This window comes from Tachysurus fulvidraco, chromosome 1 (genome assembly GCF_022655615.1).
Source record: "Tachysurus fulvidraco isolate hzauxx_2018 chromosome 1, HZAU_PFXX_2.0, whole genome shotgun sequence".
NCBI classification, from domain to species: Eukaryota; Metazoa; Chordata; class Actinopteri; order Siluriformes; family Bagridae; genus Tachysurus; species Tachysurus fulvidraco.
Window position 1 is genome coordinate 46632224 of NC_062518.1, and position 18518 is coordinate 46650741.

Consider the following 18518-nt stretch of genomic DNA (forward strand, 5'->3'; position numbering starts at 1 on the left):
ATGAATTAATATCAGCACATTAACATAAACATCATAAAAAAATACATAATGACAATATAAATCTGTTTAGAACATATCACGGTAATATATAGAACCATGTGCAGAGTTCAATCTGCCTTAATCAGAGTTTAACGTCACAAATAACTAATACCTATAAATGAACATGAAATATTCTCTCTGCATTTTGAGCATCTGCTATCATGTGTGCTGCAAATCGTTGACCTCTGACCTCATTTTCCCCAACATTGTTATATTGCCCTCTAGTGATGGCTTAAAGGGAGGGAAGGGGGCGGTCATTACAAGGGTGAAAAAGTAAATATTGCTTAATTTTTGGAATTCCTTTTTATTCCAGAATGTTTAAAATAATCTTAAAATAAATCAGTTTAAAATTATTTCTCATTAATTGCTGTTTAATATAATTTGTTAGTGGACCCATAAAAAATAATAGAAGAAAATTTGATGTTCTCCAACATGTAAAAGGTCTTCAGAACAGAAGAGTTTATGGTCTGGATTATACTCACCTGTTTCCTTTTTCTCCCTTGATTTGTCTATGTATTTAAGTTCTTTTCTTTCACCGTGTATTTGTCTTGTAATTGTTGTTACCGCCGTGTGTTTGTTCTACAACAGCTTTCAGAGTAGCAAGGCAGTCTGTGTAATCTGGTGGTGCGCGGTGGAAGCGCGGCCCACAAAGTCCAGAGAGTAGGGGATGAAAGGCAGTCGGTGTACTAACCACGGGAGCACATGGGAGAAGCACGAAGCTGAACATGAACACGGGAGTGTCGAGAAATGTTCAGTGAAACCATGGATAATAACTGACGGTGAGTGGGAGTGAGAGAGGGGATTATATATGGTGGCTGATGAGAGTGAAATGAGAGTCAGGTGAGAGCATTCAGTAAGCAGGCGAGCCGCTCCGTGCGGGCGAGGCACGCACGGGAGCAGAGTCAGAGAGCTCCCTGACACCACCCCCTCCTCCAGGGGTGGAACCGGACGCCCTGACCCTGCGACGAGGACGACCCCTAGCCCTGGGCGCTGGGCGGCGTGGGTGGGCAGCATGGAACTCCGTCAGCAGACTTGGGTCCAGCACGTCCCGCCGGGCCACCCATGACCGATCCTCCGAGCCGTAACCCTCCCAGTATACCAGGTGCCTTCTGGAGTCCAGGACTTCCCGCACTGCGTAGACGCCAGGCTGAGCCACGACTTCCGGCTGGACGGGCGCCACGGGGTCACCTGGAGGGCGAGAGACAGGTGAGGCACAAGGTTTAAGCAGGGACACGTGAAAAGTGGGGTGTATGCGATACCTGGACGGCAGCTCCAGCCGGTATGAAACGTCGCTGATCTGCCTGGAGATCCTGAAAGGCCCAATGAACCTGGGGCTAAGCTTGCAACTCGGCAGCTTCATCTTCAGGTCCTTAGTGGAGAGCCACACTCTATCCCCGGGGCGGTACCGAGGAGACTCTAGACGCCGAGCGTCAGCGTGCCGGCGGGTGTTGCGGAGCGCCCGGCGCAGCTGGGTGTGTGCTGACTCCCAGATCCGGTGGCTCTCCCGGTACCAGGCATCCACTGATGGTACGTCGTTAGGCTCGTCCGACCATGGGAACAGGGGCGGCTGGAACCCCAGCACGCATTGGAAAGGGGTGAGGCCTGTGGCATCCTGGCGGAGTGAGTTCTGGGCATACTCTGCTCATGGCAAGAAGCGAGCCCAATCCCCTTGATCCTGGCTGCAGTAAGTCCTTAAATACCGGTTCAGCTCCTGAATCTTACGTTCCGCCTGGCCGTTGGACTGCGGGTGGTACCCCGATGTCAGGTTGACCGACACCCCTAGGAGCTGGAAGAAAGCTCGCCAAACCCGAGACGTGAACTGGGGACCACGGTCCGAAACTATCTCCTCCGGGAGACCAAAGTTCCTGAAAACATGATGGAACAAGGCCTCTGCAGTTTCAAGGGCTGTGGGCAGGCCCTTCAGAGGCACCAAGCGGCAGGCCTTGGAGAAACGGTCCACCGCTACCAAGATGCATGTGTTACCTCCTGACCGCGGCAGGTCGGTCACGAAGTCTATCCCTAGGTGTAACCAGGGGCGCTGAGGTACGGGAAGTGGCATCAACTTGCCGATGGGCAGGTGGCGTGGTACCTTTGCCATGGCGCAGGTGGCGCACTCCTGGACATAACGGTTCACCTCCTCTGCCATCCTCGGCCACCAGTAACGCGCCTGAAGAGCTGCACCGTCCTCTTCTCGCCCGGGTGTCCCGTACCTGGTCCCTCGTGGACTGACTGGATTAATCCCCGACGGCAGGTGGTGGGGACAAAGACACGTCCCTCGGGGCACCCCCCAGGGGCGGGCTCCTGGATGGAGACAGCCCGAATCTCGCTGTCCACGTCCCAGACAATAGGCCCCACGACGATCGAAGGAGGAAGTATGGGGTCTGGATCGTTGGGTTCCTCAGGCCCGAAGACCCGGGACAGGGCGTCGGCCTTCCCGTTAAGTGCCCCCGCACGGTAGGTGACGTGGAACTGGAACCGAGTGAAGAAAAGGGCCCAGGGAGCCTGCCTGGGATTGAGTCTCCGGGCCTCCCGCAAGTACTGGAGATTCTTGTGGTCAGTGACCACGGTAAACTGGTGCTCCGCGCCCTCTAACCATTGCCTCCACTCCTCCAGGGCAAGTTTTATTGCCAGTAACTCACGGTTTCCGATGTCGTAGTTCTGTTCCGCCGCCGAGAGCTTGTGTGAGAAGAAGGCACATGGATGGAGCTGTGGTGGGGTGCCTGACCGCTGAGAGAGAGCGGCCCCCACTCCGGTCGAGGAGGCGTCTACCTCAACCACAAAAGGCTTCCGCTGGTCTGGATGACATAACACGGGAGCGGAGCAGAAGCGCTGGCGGAGCACCTTGAATGCCCCCTGGGCCTCCTTGGTCCACTTCAGGGTCCGTGCTTTACCCCTGAGGAGAGAAGTGAGGGGGGCGGTGATCTGGCTGTACCCCTGGATGAACCGCCGATAAAAGTTGGCGAAGCCCAGGAAGCATTGGAGCTCCTTAATCGTCTCTGGGACGGGCCAGTTTCTCACTGCTCTAACCTTTCTCTCATCCGTCTGTATTCCCTGTGCACTGATGATGTAGCCCAGAAACTGTACCTCCTCACGGTGGAACTCACACTTGGAGAGGTTGAGTTAGAGTTGTTGGGAACGAAGTGCCCCTAGGACCTCACATACGTGGGCCTGGTGTTCCTCCAGTGTCTTGGAGTATATCAGGATGTCATCGATGTACACCATGACGAACCTCTGAAGGTAGGGTCGGAGCACCTCGTTCATAAATCCCCCTCGTTCATAAAATAAAATTCATGTTCTGGCGCGAAAAGGGGGTAGATTCGGCCCTTGGGCAGCTTAGCCCCGGGAAGCAGGTCGATGCCGCAGTCACCAGGCCGGTGAGGAGGGAGACGAGTGGCCGTCTGAGGACAGAACACGTCCTTGAAGGCCTGGTACTCCTGGGGGATCTCTGCCTGCTTCGACGTCGTGGCTTCCTCTACCCTGGTGGCGCCTACCATAGCCTGGGGGACCCTTACGGGAAGCTGGGAGATGCAGTGGTTACTCCAACGCAGGACGTCGCAAGGGTCCCAGGAGCATGCAGGGGCGTGTTGGCTTAGCCAGGGCCTGCCCAGGATCACGCTGACGGTAGAATCTTCGAGCACCATGAACCGGATCTCCTCCCAGTGGAACAGACCCACCTGTAGAGTCACTACCGGCGCACAGTACTTGACCCAGCCCCGACCCAGTGGGCGTCCCTGGATGGTCTGGACGGCTAAGTCCTGGGAACCCCTCTCACGGGGGAGCCGCAGGCTGGTGAGGCAGGCCTGCAAGATGAAGTTCCCTGCCGAGCCGGAGTCCACCAGAGCATCCACGGAAAGAGAGAGAGCGGGAGTTAGAAGTGTCACTGACAGTATAGACAGAGTAGATATGTCTCTCGGAAAATCTACTGTACTCACCGCTGCTCGGGCTGGGCGCGTGGGACATCTGGCAATGGAGTGACCTGGGTTACCACAATACAGGCATTTACCAGACGCCAGGTGGCTGTTCTTATCTCTCCTGGACAGTCTCTGAGAGCCCAGCTGCATGGGTTCGGTGTCTGAGGCAGTAGTAGGGACTGGTGGAACCCCTGGGGTTGGTGACATGGGTTGGCACGCCGCCAGCCACTGAGAAAGGCCAATGGACTTCTTAATGAAGTCCTCCAATCCAGTAGTGTCCTCAAATACCGCCATGGCTAATTTTATTTCTGGGGACAAACCCTGCCGATATACCCCCAGTAGCGCCGACTCGTTCCAGCCACTAGATGCCGCCAAGGTGCGGAAACGCAAGCTGTATGCAGTGATGTCATCAGTTCCCTGACGCAAGCTAAGCAGCTGGTCGGCTGTGGATAGGACCCCGGAAGCGGCGCCGAAAACCTCGACAAAGTGCGCAGTGAAATGGGCATACAAATTTATCATCGGGCTGGCCGAGTCCCACAATGATTGAGCCCAAGCTAGCGCTCTCCCGGACAGGAGTGAGATGAGGAACGCTACCTTGGACCGCTCGGACGGAAAGCGCTGCGGTTGCATCTCCATGTAGAGATTTACCTGGAGTAGAAAACCGCGACATGCAGAAGCATCTCCTGAAAAAGTTCCCGGGAGCGCCATGGGGCTGCCGGTGATAGCCGGGGGATCAGGACGAACCGCGGTGGAGGGAAAGGCGGCTCGAAGCGCGGTGACAAGATCCCGGACCGGGTCGGAGGAGGTGCTGGGTCGGCTCTCCATAATCATTTAAGAGCGGAAAGGTCTCTACCTTAAACTTGTTAGCGGTCAGTTATTCTGTTATGCGAGACACAGAGGAGGAAGCCGGAGTGGAAGCAAACAGAGTTTATTGTGAAAACACGGAAGTAGAATAATCCGGTGGTGCGCGGAAAAGCGCGGCCCACAAAGATCCAGAGTAGCAAGGCAGTCTGTGTAATCCGGTGGTGCGCGGTGGAAGCGCGGCCCACAAAGTCCAGAGAGTAGGGGATGAAAGGCAGTCGGTGTACTAACCACGGGAGCGCATGGGAGAAGCACGAAGCTGAACATGAACACGGGAGTGTCGAGAAATGTTCAGTGAAACCATGGATAATAACTGACGGTGAGTGGGAGTGAGAGAGGGGATTATATATGGTGGCTGATGAGAGTGAAATCCTTATCCTTTGCATTAAAAAAAAAAAAAAAAAAAAAGACCTTTGTAACTTTGAACAAATGTTTTAAACTCGTGGTATCTTAAGTATGTAACCTAGTGAACCAGCATTAATGTATTCAGTGTTAGAGATTTAAGCACTTATGTACATCGCTCTGGATAAGGGCGTCTGCCAAATGCTGTAAATGTAAATGTAAATGTAAATGAAATGAGAGTCAGGTGAGAGCAATCAGTAAGCAAGCGAGCCGCTCCGTGCGGGCGGGGCACGCACGGGAGCAGAGTCAGAGAGCTCCCTGACATTGTGTCATTCGTTAATTAACTAAAATGTAATCTTTATTATATTTATATAAACAAACTTTGTACAAATTCATTTGTGTGAGTCAAAGTGAATCAGTTTAATAATGAAGACTAGGATTTTGTGGGGAAAATATTACTACAGAATTTAGATGTACAGTTTAACTCATCTAAATACACATTATTAGAAACTTAAAGAAGTGGCATCAATAAATCCCAATAATCAGGTGTTCAGTGGAGACAATGTCACTCTGAGATGTGACATACAGGATGAAAGTGTCTCTAGCTGGCAGTACAGCTGGTATAAAGATACTTCACACAGTCCTGTCAGTAGTGAACAGGTGTACAGTATCAGTGGTGTTGAAGTGACCCACACAGGTACATACACCTGTAGAGGAACAGAGAGAGGAGGCTCACGCTCCTCACACTCCAGTGATGTTATTACACTGACTGTATCAGGTGAGTGTGTCAGGTGAAAATGTGCATGAAAATTTCTTACTTTGGATTAAGTAAAACTAGATTCAAAATCATCTAGTATTTCCTGTGTAACAGAGAGACCACAGGCAGTACTGAGTGTATCTCCACACAGCTGGCTGACTGAAGGAGACTCATTGACTCTAAGCTGTGAGGTTACAGACTCCTCTACAGACTGGACATTCAGCTGGTACACAGTTGTTTCCTACAGAGACGGATTAACTGGAATAAATAATAATCGTGGCTATATTGTGTATGTGGAGCTCCTCACAGACAGCAGCAGAGTATCTGGAGGCAAATACACTCTCAGTCCTGCTGCTCTTAAACACACAGGAGTTTATATGTGCAGAGGAGAGAGCGGAGAATCAGCCCTTCACACACAGTACAGCAATCTACAGCCACTATGGATCACTGGTGAGGAAAATTATCTGTTGTGTTGAAGTGTAGACTTTAAAAGTGTGAATGTAACATCAGATTAATGCAGCATTTATTACATAATGTGTGTATGAAGCAGGTAAAGAGTCCTAAGTGCAGGTAGAGAATTATTATAATTTAAATCATCTTCTGTTCTCCTGTATTTCATGATGTCTCCTCTCTTTGTTGTTTGGTCATTTTTCTTGGTAACTTTAAATTTGCAAATTTGGAAATGTGCAAATATTTTGCACATTTCCACTTTAATATTTATTTACATGGCTCATTTCACCTTATTGTTTAAGGTGAATCTCCTCCAGTCTCTCTGATCATCAAACCCAGCAGAACTCAACACTTTCCTAAAGACTCTCTCTCACTGAGCTGTGAGGACCAGAGTAAGTCTACTGGCTGGACAGTGAGACGATACACACGCAGTGAGAGTGTTTTAGATTGTTCACACTGGGGATCAGTTATAGGATCTACATGTAACATCAGCTTCCTCTCCACATCCTACACTGGAGTTTACTGGTGTGAGTCTGAATCTGGAGAAAACAGTAATCCTGTCAGCATCGCAGTGCATGGTGAGTCTTCATGTAGTGTGTTTAAACGAACACCCGAAATTTTATATACAAACAAAAAGTGATACAGCTCCCACATACTTTAACACACAGGGGTGAGCCTCATTGGAGAGAATTGGTCTCTCATTGGTCTCATTGGAAAGAAGAGATTCTCTAGTTTCAGATACAAGTGTCAGATTGATTCTAGGCCTTACTGGCACAAAGTTACAGAGGCTAGAATGGAAGGTTTTGATTTCCGCCTGAGATTTTTTCTGATAAACTGATCAATCTTATTTCTCTGGAACATGTTAGGTAACATTTAACAACTGATGGTCATAGTCACATGTCTTGGCTTTCACCAAAAAAAATCAAGTCAAAAGACTCAAAAATGGCTTCAATAAAAATATTTTTCTACAGACATGTCCGTCCGGTCATGTGTTTCTTGTTTACTTGTTTACTGTATAACTTTGAATTAAAAGACTGCATGCTCAGTTTAAAAGGCCTAAAACACACACAGCCTCTCTGTCTACAAGTCTGCTGTGAAAAAAAGGCCTGTAACCTGACACCCTGAGCTGTGAGATTGTGAAAAGGTCGAGGATTGCGCAATAAACCCATTGCGCAAGATTTTCGGGCAGATCCAGGCAGCGGAGAGGGGGGTTGCTGCATATCGTTGGAATCGTGTCCTTATTGGCTAAAGAGCTGTAGAGGTCCTGGCCCATTTTATTGCTATTGGAAGGAATAATTGTCAGTCAAAGGCGGGTTCCCAAAAATGATGTCATGACATCATTGGCTTCTCAGCCGTCTATCTCTGAATACAAGCACCGATTGGCTCAAGTGAGGGCTTGGTTGATTCGTTAGGCCCTGGGCTATAAATATGACGGAAATTTAGAATTTTTGAAACCCCCAATGAGAAGTTAGAGCCAAAACAAATATGGTGGCGCACTACTGTTTTCAGTTTTTCTGAAAATTGGCGACCAAAGCGTTTTGGATTAAAAGGCTTACAGATTCCAGTTCCTTGGACCTTTGGGGATTTTTGTGGAATAATTGTTTTGGAAAATATTACCCCACTGAAGAAAGGGAAGCGTCTAAAGGTAAGGGAAAAACTGGTCTAGTGCCACCTATGTCAGTTTTCTCCATAAAAATTTTCTAATAGTATGACGGCTATGAATCATATTATGCTTTGTGTGTGGGCTTAAAAAAATATTGAGAGCATAAACTTTACTAGAGACATAAGTTTTTTTCGTGTTTTTAGAGGATTTAATGCTTAAAAGTTACAATGAAGTTGATGCAGCTTCAGCCCCTAGCGGTCGTGTTCCACATATGGAACGGTGTTCTCTAAGGAAAGGGGAAATTAAAACATGTATGTTAGTAGTAGACACCAGTTTTACTAGTATGAGTATAAGTAAATGAGTATAAATTCAAATCAAAACAAGAAGAGTTTTATATGATATTAAATTTTATGCATGATATAATGATGCCAGTCTTGAATCAAATCAGTTCATGTATGTGTGCATTCTCTACAAACAGTGTGTCCAATGAATGCAGTCACTAATAAACAAATATTCACAAAGACAAAATCAATAAATGTTATTTTTATTTAGTATTGAATGGATTGTTTGCATTAATATTTTGTTTGTGCTATAAACTCTCATAATAAGAATAGTGAAATTTCACTACTTTTGGTTTCCGACCGATTAACGTGTTCTGCGGCTCTGACTGCACATGCTCCTGGGCGAGCCTGTGCTTCTCCGTATAGCGTGCAATAATAAAATGCAATTTTGGAGCAGTGATTCTCCAAACCTCCATTATTGTAGTCACACACATTTCTTCTGATTTTATTTTGCAGTAACGAGTAAGATGCTTAGTGGAACTATAACAGAATAAAAGTATACATTTTATCTAGGAAATGTAGTGGAGTAAAAGTGAAAGTTGACATAAATTTAAATAGCAAAGTAAAGTACAGATACGTGAAATTTCGAAGTATTTGTTCTCCGTTACATTACAATCCTGGTTTTACAGACACATCATAGTGTGTGGATTTCCTTCTTTGTGATTTTCTGTGTTCTAGATGGTGATGTGATCCTGGAGAGTCCTGTCCATCCTGTGACTGAGGGACATCCTCTGACTCTACGCTGTTTATATCACAACCCAAATCCTTTAAACCTCCAAGCTGATTTCTATAAAGATGGATCTGTTCTCCAGAACCAGACTACAGGAGAGATGATCATCCAAACTGTCTCAAAGTCAGATGAAGGTTTCTACCACTGTGAACACCCAGAGAGAGGAGAGTCACTGAAAAGCTGGGTCTCAGTCAGATGTGAGAAATTATTTAAATACAACTGTGATTTAATGAGTTGAACTCATTTGCAGTTTAAGATAAAACATCTAAACAGTACAGTATGAATAAAACATTATTATAATTATTCTTTTATTCCATCAGGTGTAGAAGCTCCATTCTCAGTGCTCATGCTGATCTGTAGTGTGGTGACGGCCTCTCCATATCTGCTGGTGACCATCATTCTGCTGCTCATATGTTACAGAGCTCGAGGTAAGAACTCCGTCATAACGAGCATCATGATAAGTGTAAGAAAAATCTTGAGACTCACTTCTTAATTTAAAGATTAAATAAGATAAAATAACCACTTTCTCTAAAATTTGAATTAAAAAATTGTTTTTAGGATGAAATCAAATGTAGCTTGGTTTCCAAACATCTTGGTTTTCAAACATCTGCGAAAAATAAAATTGATTTTGATTTTTTATTTCACAGATGAAGACAGAATTGAGAATGCAGTCATAGAGGCTTGAGCAAAGTTAATCTATAAAAAGAATTTTACTGGAACCTATACCTTTAATCTCATTTACTGGAATATATATTATTCCAGAATTTCTTTTTCTTTATGGTTTTGTGTGGATTTTAAAACAATACTGATTTGTCATTTAAATGTCCTGCTGTTATTTTCTCATCATATTATAGACACCCTCACTGTTATGAATGGCTTTGTTTAGTTAATGTCTGCAAACCTGCTCATGGGGTGAAAATTACTGTGTGTGTAGTGTTCTACCACTGCTGCATACTGCATATACTGCTGTTTTTCTTCTAGTTCTATATAGAAGATAAATAATAATAAAATAATAAAATCATCATCAATTCCCTGCTGCCATATTGTTGTCTTTTCATTGTCACTCAAACCTGCTTTTTTTGCTACTTATTTACTTAACTCATTAAAACTATAGAGCAGTTACCACTAGAGGGAGTCAAAGGCATTTTAGTTTCACTTTACAGTCACTTTTCAATCACTCTGTACCACAGAGTACATCATCCTGATATGATCTGAAATAATTTGATTAACAATTGGGAATTTATATTTTATAACGGATTTTAAAAAAATAACAGTGTAACAAATTGGCTTATTCCATTTTACTTGTAATTTATGTACCCAATTTTTATATGTAATTGGATTAAAAAACATTTATTTATTGTTCAGTCACTTCTGCTAATGTTACAGGTATGAGGATTTTCTTATTCTGTGACAGTTTTTATAAGGACATGAGCCACTGAGATTTTTCGGACAGCTATATACAGTAACACGCCTGAGTCAAGGCGCGAACTGTTTAGAACGAATCAGTTCGATCTGGTTTGTCCAGTTCACTAAAAAGAACCGGTTCAAAAGAACAATTCGTTCACGAAACTGGCCATCACTAACGGGCGACCCATCTCCCCCATGAAGAAAATCCCACTCGGCTATAAGTCCCCACTAGTTAAGCACTTGGTGTCTTTCAGGAGATTGCCGTTTATGGGTTTAAATGAGAGTCAGAATGAACTAAATGCGTTCTTTAAGTTCAGGATTGAGAACTTTGACTACAACATTTTTGTTTCAACTGACACAGACATAAAATGTTTTAAATGTGGTCAGATACGGCATCGTGTCCACACACGTCGTGAGAGAAAGAGTGACCCCAGTGTCTCCAAGCGACCGGGGCAGAACGCAGCTAAGCCTGCTGGAGCTGTTCCCCCTGCAGCTACAGCTCGGCCTGCTGCTAAAAGCCTTGCATCTGCTGCTGCACCAGGGCCTAGGGAGAGTGAGCCCCAAGCTCAGACTGCAGACCAGAGCTCCACTAGTGACACGCTCTCCCTTGCGAGATTAGATCGATTTTATGGTTTTAAGAATCAGCTTTTTTTTTTACAAAGATTTTTATTTTTCCAGTAGGCATCTTGGATCACTGCATGGTTCAGTGCACCATTGCTAAAAAGAATGTAAAACCTAAAAGTGCTTACTGGCATTTTAACACTGCTACTTTAGAAGATGCTGATTTTAGAGAGTATTTTATGGAATTGATTTTTGGAATTTTATGGAATTGTTTTTATGGATTTTTTTTATGGAATTGTTTTAAACTCCCTACAGCAGTGGTGGGATGTGACAAAAGCACACAAGGTGGGATTCTGTCAACACTACACTCTCAATGTCACAAGAGACATTGCCAGATCTCTAAAAGCTCTGGAGTAGAAATAGTGGAACTTCAGCATTTGGAGGACACAGGAAATCAAGGGAAAATTAAAGTCCTTGAAAACAAAAAGAAAAAATGAACTGTTAGACAGTGCAGCACAAGGGGAGCTGGTCCGCTCATGCTTTAAAAGCGTTACTGAGATGGATGCTCCTTCTAAGTTCTTCTTCAGTTTAGACCAAAGGAATGGACAGAAAGGATTTATGCATGCTGTGCAAACAGAATCAGGGGATCTCATGTCAGAGCCCACTGAAAATCGCAAGCAGACAATTAGCTTCTATTCAAAGCTGTATAGCAGTGAGCGCTCAGGGGTGCAGGTAGTGGAAGAGAGTTTCCTCAAGGACCTGTAAAGCTCTCAGAGTCAATGGCATGTGAAATTGACAGGGAGATGACACTGGATGAGCTTCAGGAGGCTCTCCAAGGCATGGCGGGTGCCAGGTACAGATGGTCTCCCTGTAGAATTCTACAAGGCGTTCTGCCCAGTAATAGAGCAGGATGTGCTGGAGGTCCTACAGGACAGTGTGAGAGGTCGTCATCTCCTGTCAAGCTGCAGTAGAGCCATCCTGACCCTGCTGCCTAAAAAAGCGCCAGTAGTGCACAGTAGTGACCCTGCGCCCGTTGTCACTACTGTGCACTGACTGCAATCTGCTGTCAAAAGCATTAGCATCGAGACTGATGAAGGTGGTGGAGCAGATCATTCACCAGGACCAGACGTACTGTGTAGCTTGGCAGGTTGATTTTTGACAATATATACAGTATCTAATTTGTGACACCTTGGTTTGTGTTTGCTAAATCAGAAATCAGAATCAGAAAGAGCTTTCTTGACAGGCATGTTTTTTACATGTGAGGAATTTGGTATAGTGACAGAAGCTCCATAGTGTAACAGAATGACAAATACAATATAGGCAATTTGTCTGTACAAATGTACAAGTGTGAAAAGTTCACTTGAAATATACATGTGTTTTAAGAAAATAGTGTGTAAGAATAGTGTGTGTTCTGTGTTTGTTAAGTGTTCATCAGATGGATTGCCTGAGGGAAGAAACTATTCCTATGTCTGGTTGTTCTGGTGCTCAGGGCTCTGTTGTTGACCAGATGGCAACAGTTCAAAGAGTGAGTATGCTGGATGTGAGGGGTCCCGAGTGATTGTCTTTGCCTTTTTGCTCACTCTGGAGAAGTACAGATCTTACATTTACATTTACATATACATTTACATCATTTGGCAGACGCCCTTATCCAGAGCGACATACATAAGTGCTTAAATCTCTAACATTGAATACATTAATGCTGGTTCACTAGGTTACATACTATACATACTATAGATACCATGAGTTTAAAACATTTGTTCAAAGTTACAATGAAAAAGTGTTAATTATTTTTTTTTTTTTTTTTTTTTAAATGCAAAAGATAAGGAAAGAAGTGCTAGTTGAAGTGTAGGATAATAAGTAGGTCTTCAGTCGCCGCTTGAAAATAGCCAGTGACTCAGCTGTCCAGACCTCTAGGGGGAGTTCATTCCACCACCTTGGTGCCAGAACAGAGCAGAGTCTTGTAGTATACTTGCCTCTTACCCTGAGAGATTGTGGAACCAGTCGAGCAGTGCTGGTAGATCAGAGGTTGTGGGGTGCAGTGCGAGGAATGATGAGGGCTTTGAGGTAAGAGGGAGCTGGTCTATTTTTGGCTTTGTAGGCCAGCATCAATGTTTTGAATCTGATGCGTGCAGCTACCGGAAGCCAGTGGAGTGATCGCAGCAGCGGAGTGGTATGCGGGAACTTTGGCAGGTTGAAAACAAGCTGGGCAGCTGCATTTTGGATCATTTGCAGAGGACGGATTGCATTCATAGGTAGCAGTGCATTGCAGTAATCCAGTCTAGAAATGACAGGAGACTGAACAAGTACCTGAGCAGTCTGTGTGGACAAAAATGGCCAAATCCTTCTAATTGTTGTAGAGAAGAAACCGACATGAGCGAGTCACATTAGCAACATGAGATTAGAAGGACAGTTGTTTGTCCCTGGTTACCCCAAGGTTGCGAGCTGTGGCTGAAGGGGAGATCAGATCATTGTGCAAGGATATAGCAAGATCATGACCTTGGGATGAAGCACTTTTTGCTAGGATTGAGCTTTAACTGATGAGCAGTCATCCATGATGAAATTTCTGCCAGACATGCTGAGATCCGGTCAGAAGCTGTGGCATCTGAGGGTGGGAAAGAGAAGATAAGTTGTGTATCATCAGCATAGCAGTGGTAAGACAAACCATGTGATGAAATAACTTCACCAAGAGAGTGAGTATACAGGGAGAAAAGAAGAGGACCAAGTACTGAGCCCAGTGGGACGCCAGTGGAGAGTCTGTGTGGAGCAGATGTCACTCCCCTCCATGATACCTGATATGAGCGTCCTTCCAGGTAGGAAGCAGACCATTCCCAAGCTGATCCGCAAATCCCAAGACTCTTGAGGGTGGATAAGAGAGTCTTGTGGTTGACCGTATCAAACGCTGCTGAAAGGTCAAGGAGGATAAGGATGGATGACAGTTTGGCTGATCTAGCAGTATGTTGCTTCTCAGAGACATCCAAAAGGGCTGTCTCTGTAAAGTGAGCTGCTTTAAAGCCAGACTGGTTGGGGTCTTGGAGGGTGGGGAGAGATGTGCCAATGATTCGCTCAGCAGTCCGGACTACCCTCTGTAGTCTTCTGAGGTCACATTTTGTAGCTGAGCTGAACCAAACAGAAATTGAGGTGCAGAGGATGGATTCAATGACGGCAGTGAAGAACTGATTCAGCAGATCCTGTGGCAGGTTGAACTTCCTCAGCTGACGGAGGAAGTACAACCTCTGCTGGGCGTTTTTCACAATGGAGTCTATGTGAATGTCCCACTTCAGGTCCTGGGAGATTGTGATTCCCAGGAATCTGAATGACTCCACTGCTGTGACAATGTTGTCCATGAAGGTAAGTAGGGGGAGAGCAGGGTGGTTTCTCTTGAAGTCCACGGTCATCTCCACTGTCTTGAGCACGTTCAGTTCCAGGTTGTTAAGACTGCACCAGACAGCCATCCGTTCAACCTTCAGTCTGTAGGCAGACTTGTCACCATCCTGGATGAGGCCGATTAGTGTGCTATCATCTGCAAACTTCAGGAGCTTGACAGAGGGGTCATTAGAGGTGCAGTCATTTGTGTACAGGGAGAAGAGCAGTGGCGAGGACACAACTCTGAGGGGTGCCAGTGCTGATGGTGCAGGTGCTGGATTTGAGTTTTCCCAGTCACATTAGCTGCTCCATGTGTGTCAGAAAGCTGGTGATCCACTGACAGACAGAGGAGGGCACGGAGAGCTGCGGTGAAAGCTATTCGGCTAGGCCGATGCCTCTCCATCGCCGAGGCACAGAGGGTGCCCGGCCTCGTGTCGGCAGCAGCCAGCTCTGGCTCAGGGATGCGGTATTTCATCCTCACAGACATCCCCTCAGGGTTATAAGGGTTACACGCTGTGGGCTTCGTACCCTTCTTTTGTGGAAAAGACCCCTGTTTCTGGCCTTAGGTCCCCCTCTTGGGGCGTGTCACCATCGCGGGACACTTTCGACGGACGCCTCGCTTTTGGGCTGGGGAGTGGCCTAGGATGGCTGTCCTGCCTGTGGTTTATGGGAGGGCCCCTATCTCTCATGGCACATAAACTGCCTAGAGATGAGGGCTGTGTTTCTAACACTTTCTTCCATGCCTCAGGTGCTGCCATGTCTTAGTACAGACAGACAGCACTGCGGTTTTAGGTTGGCACAGCAGATTCTGCACTGGGCAGAGACCAGGTTCCTTTCGCTGAGAGCGATTTTCATCCCAGGGCTTGTAAATAAGGAGGCAGACTTCCTGTCGAGGCAGGTGCTGAGGCCTGGGGAGTGGCGTATATGCCATAAAATGTGGAGTGACATTGGTGTGGACGTGGCTGAGGCTCCAGCGGTGAGCCTTACCTTGGTAGCACTGCTCCCGCAAGCCCTAGCCAGAGTGCGCCACGACCGGGTCAACCTACTCCTAGTTGCCCTTCGTTGGCCTTCTTCAGTTGGTTCACGGTCCTCCCTCCTGAACGGCACTCCATGGAGGTTCCCTCAGGGAAGATCTCTTCTCTCGGGTGCAGGGGGCAATCCTACACCCTTTCCCCAAGATATGGAAGCTTCGGGTCTGGCCCCTGAGGGGGACCAGTTCCTAGAAGCAGGCCTCTCATCTGAGGTGACCAAAACACTACTGAATGCTAGGGCTCCCTCCACTAGGAAGCTATTTGCTCTGAAGTGGAGGCTTTTTCGCCTCTGTTGTGATGAACACTGTCAGAATCCAGTTCACTGCCTGGTCAGTACAGTGCTGGAGTTCCTGCAGTCTCTCTTTTCTCGGGGCTTGTCCTCATCTACTTTAGAGGTGTACGTGGCCGCCATTAGTGCCAACCACGAACCTGTCCTCAGGCCTCCTTGGGTAGGCACCCTCTGGTCTCTCGCTTCCTGCATGGTGTCAGGCGGCTGAGACATTCCTGCAGACCACACCTTTTCTCCTTGGACCTCTGTGTGGTCCTGGAGGGGCTGCTGGAAGCCCCCTTTGAGCCCATGGAGTCAGCCTCTGAGAAGTTTCTGACCCTGAAGTCGGCTCTGCTTCTTGCCTTGGCCTCTTTCAGGAGAGTCGGGGATTTGCAGGCTTTGTCGACCGCCCCCGCCTGCCTAGAATGTCCAAGGCTATCCTGCACCCCAGGCCGGGATATGTCCCTAAGGTGCCCAGGATGGCGGGTTGTCCGATCATCCTACAGGCCTACTGTCCCCCGCTCCATGAGTCAGGGGAACAGGAAAGGCTGCACTTGCTTTGCCCAGTAAGGGCCCTGAGGACTTGCGTCCACCGCTATAGCATGTGGCGTAACTCCTCTGCCCTTTTTGTCTGTTTTGGGGGCCGGAATAGGGTGGGTGGTGCACTGGGTGGTGGAGGCCATTACTCAGGCCTATGAGGTGCACGGTCATGCCTCCCCTCTCGGCATCAGGGCCCACTCCACTAGGGGTATCACCTCGTCCAGTGCCTTGGCCAGGGGTGTCCCTATTGAAGATATTTGTGCTGCGGCAGGATGGTCCTCTGCGCACACCTTTATCAGATTCTATGACCTGGACTTGGACCCCACTCCAGGGTCCCAGGTACTGCGGGGCCTATGATGTGCTGCTCCCAGTCTGCGTTGCTGGCCACGCCCCGGGCGTCCATTCGCACTTCCTTCAGACAAATAGAAGCTGGAGTAGTGTGATGTAGATGCCGTTATATGGACTTGCTGGCGCGTAAACACTCCGTCACGTGTCCTTCCCGAGCCATTAAAATGGCTTGTATGCACACAGAGCTTCAGACACAACTTCCTCACAGAAGCATTCCCATAGCATCAGCACTGACGCAGCGTCTCGTTCCCTTCTCAGGGAACCGGGTTACATACGTAACCTGGTGTAGTTTTTAAACCATGTTGATAAAGTAACTAAACTGGTCCAGAAAGGAATTGTCATTAATAATGATTGTATACTGGTTTATCCCCTCAGTTCCCCTGCCAAAAATGTCATGCTGTAAAATTCCCCTCCTTTTATTAGTGATGAGGCGGTTTTTAAAGAGCTTTCTCGGTACGTGCCCCATGAAGAAAATCTCCATCGGCTGTAAGTCCCCACTTGTTAAGCACTTGGTGTCTTTCAGGAGATTGGCGTTTATGGTTTTAAATGAAGGTCAGAATGAACTAAACGCTGTCTTTAAATTAAGGATCGAAAAGTTTGACTACAACATTTTCGTTTCCACTGGCACATTAAATTTTTTAAATGTGGTCAGATTGGACATCTTGTTCGTGCCCATCCTGAGATACAGAGTAATCACAATGTCTCCAAGTGACCGGGCCAAGTCATTGGCTTCTAGCAGTCTATCTCTGCAATACAAGCACTCGATTGGCACAAGTGAGGGCTTGTTTGATTCGTTAGGCCCTGGGCTATAAATATGATGTAAATTTAGAATTTTTGAATACCCCAATGAGAAGTTAGAGCCGAAAAACAAGATGGTGGCGCACTACTGTTTCCAGTTTTCGGAACACAAACAGAATATTTGCGAGGCGACCAAAGCGTTTTGGATTAAAAGGCTTACAGATTCCAGTTCCTTGGACCTGTGGGAATTTATGTGGAATATTTGTTTTGGAATATATTACCCCAGTGAAGAAAGGGAAGCGTCTAAAGGTAAGGGAAAAACTGGTCTAGGGCCACCTAGGTCAGTTTTCTCCAAAATTTTTCTAATAGTATGAAGGCTGTGAATCATATTATGCTTTGTGTGTGGGCTTAAAAAATTATTGAGAGTATAAACTTTACTAGGTAAATAGGTTTTTTCGTGTTTTTAGAGGATTTAATGCCACCTGTGGAACACTACCGCTAGGGGCTGAAGCTGCATAATTTCATTGTAACTTTTAAGCATTAAATCCTCTAAAAACACGAAAAAACTTATGTTTCTAGTAAAGTTTATACTCTCAATATTTTTTTAAGCCCACGCACAAAGCATAATATGATTCATAGCCGTCATACTCTTAGAAAAAATTTTTGGGAGAAAACTGACCTAGGTGGCGCTAGACCAGTTTTTCCTTACCTTTAGACGCATCCCTTTCTTCACTGGGGTAATATATTCCAAAACAAATATTCCACAAAAATCCACACAGGTCCAAGGAACTGAAATCTGTAAGCCTTTTAATCCAAAATGCTTTGGTCGCGCCGCAAATATTCCGAAAAATTGGAAACAGTGGTGCGCCACCATCTTTGTTTCGGCTCTAACTTCTCATTGGGGTATTCAAAAATTCTAAATTACGTCATATTTATAGCCCAGGGCGTAACGAATCAAACAAGCCCTCACTTAAGCCAATCGGTGCTTGTATTGCAGAGATAGACGGCTGAGAAGCCAATGAGGTCAGACATCATTTTTGGGAACCCGCCTTTGACTGACAATTACTCCTTCCAATAGCAATGAAATTGGCCGGGACCTATACAGCTCTTTAGCCAATAAGGAGACGATTCCAACGGTATGCCACGACCCGCCTCTCTAATGCTGGCTTCTGCGCGAAAATCGTGCGCGATGGGTTTATTGCGCAATCCTTGAACTTTTCACACTCTC

General features: G+C 46.5%; 2 protein-coding genes and 1 long non-coding RNA gene across 3 annotated transcripts in view; 1 reads left to right on the forward strand and 2 right to left on the reverse strand.

Annotated features, from left to right (window-relative positions):
• The window catches only part of LOC113642191, a 60964-nt gene that overhangs the window by 12798 nt on the left and 29648 nt on the right, over positions 1–18518 (reverse strand). The gene's annotated exons all lie outside the window — the stretch shown is intronic.
• The window catches only part of LOC113633967 (leukocyte immunoglobulin-like receptor subfamily A member 4), an 87871-nt gene that overhangs the window by 5911 nt on the left and 63442 nt on the right, over positions 1–18518 (forward strand). Inside the window, exons 5-11 of the mRNA XM_047800033.1 lie at positions 1895–1900; positions 3463–3467; positions 5674–5931; positions 6025–6360; positions 6663–6938; positions 8983–9231; positions 9355–9462. Of these exons, the coding sequence (XP_047655989.1) occupies positions 1895–1900; positions 3463–3467; positions 5674–5931; positions 6025–6360; positions 6663–6938; positions 8983–9231; positions 9355–9462 (1238 nt within the window). The remainder of the gene's footprint in view (positions 1–1894; positions 1901–3462; positions 3468–5673; positions 5932–6024; positions 6361–6662; positions 6939–8982; positions 9232–9354; positions 9463–18518) is intronic.
• On the reverse strand, positions 513–2043 carry LOC125138506. The gene is made up of 2 exons (XM_047799949.1): positions 1459–2043; positions 513–1372 (listed from the first exon to the last, which is right to left on the reverse strand). The coding sequence occupies exons 1-2, from the start codon at positions 1672–1674 to the stop codon at positions 890–892; spliced, it is 699 nt and encodes a 232-aa protein (XP_047655905.1). The 5' UTR covers positions 1675–2043; the 3' UTR covers positions 513–889.

Excerpts from the sequence above, each read along its gene's own strand:
- LOC125138506 (XM_047799949.1), bottom strand. The coding sequence starts at position 1,674 with ATGCCCAGAACTCACTCCGCCAGGATGCCACAGGCCTCACCCCTTTCC. Across the intron at positions 1,373-1,458 it reads GCACGCTGACGCTCGGCGTC|CCCAGGTTCATTGGGCCTTT; the intron begins TAGAGTCTCCTC and ends TGCAAGCTTAGC.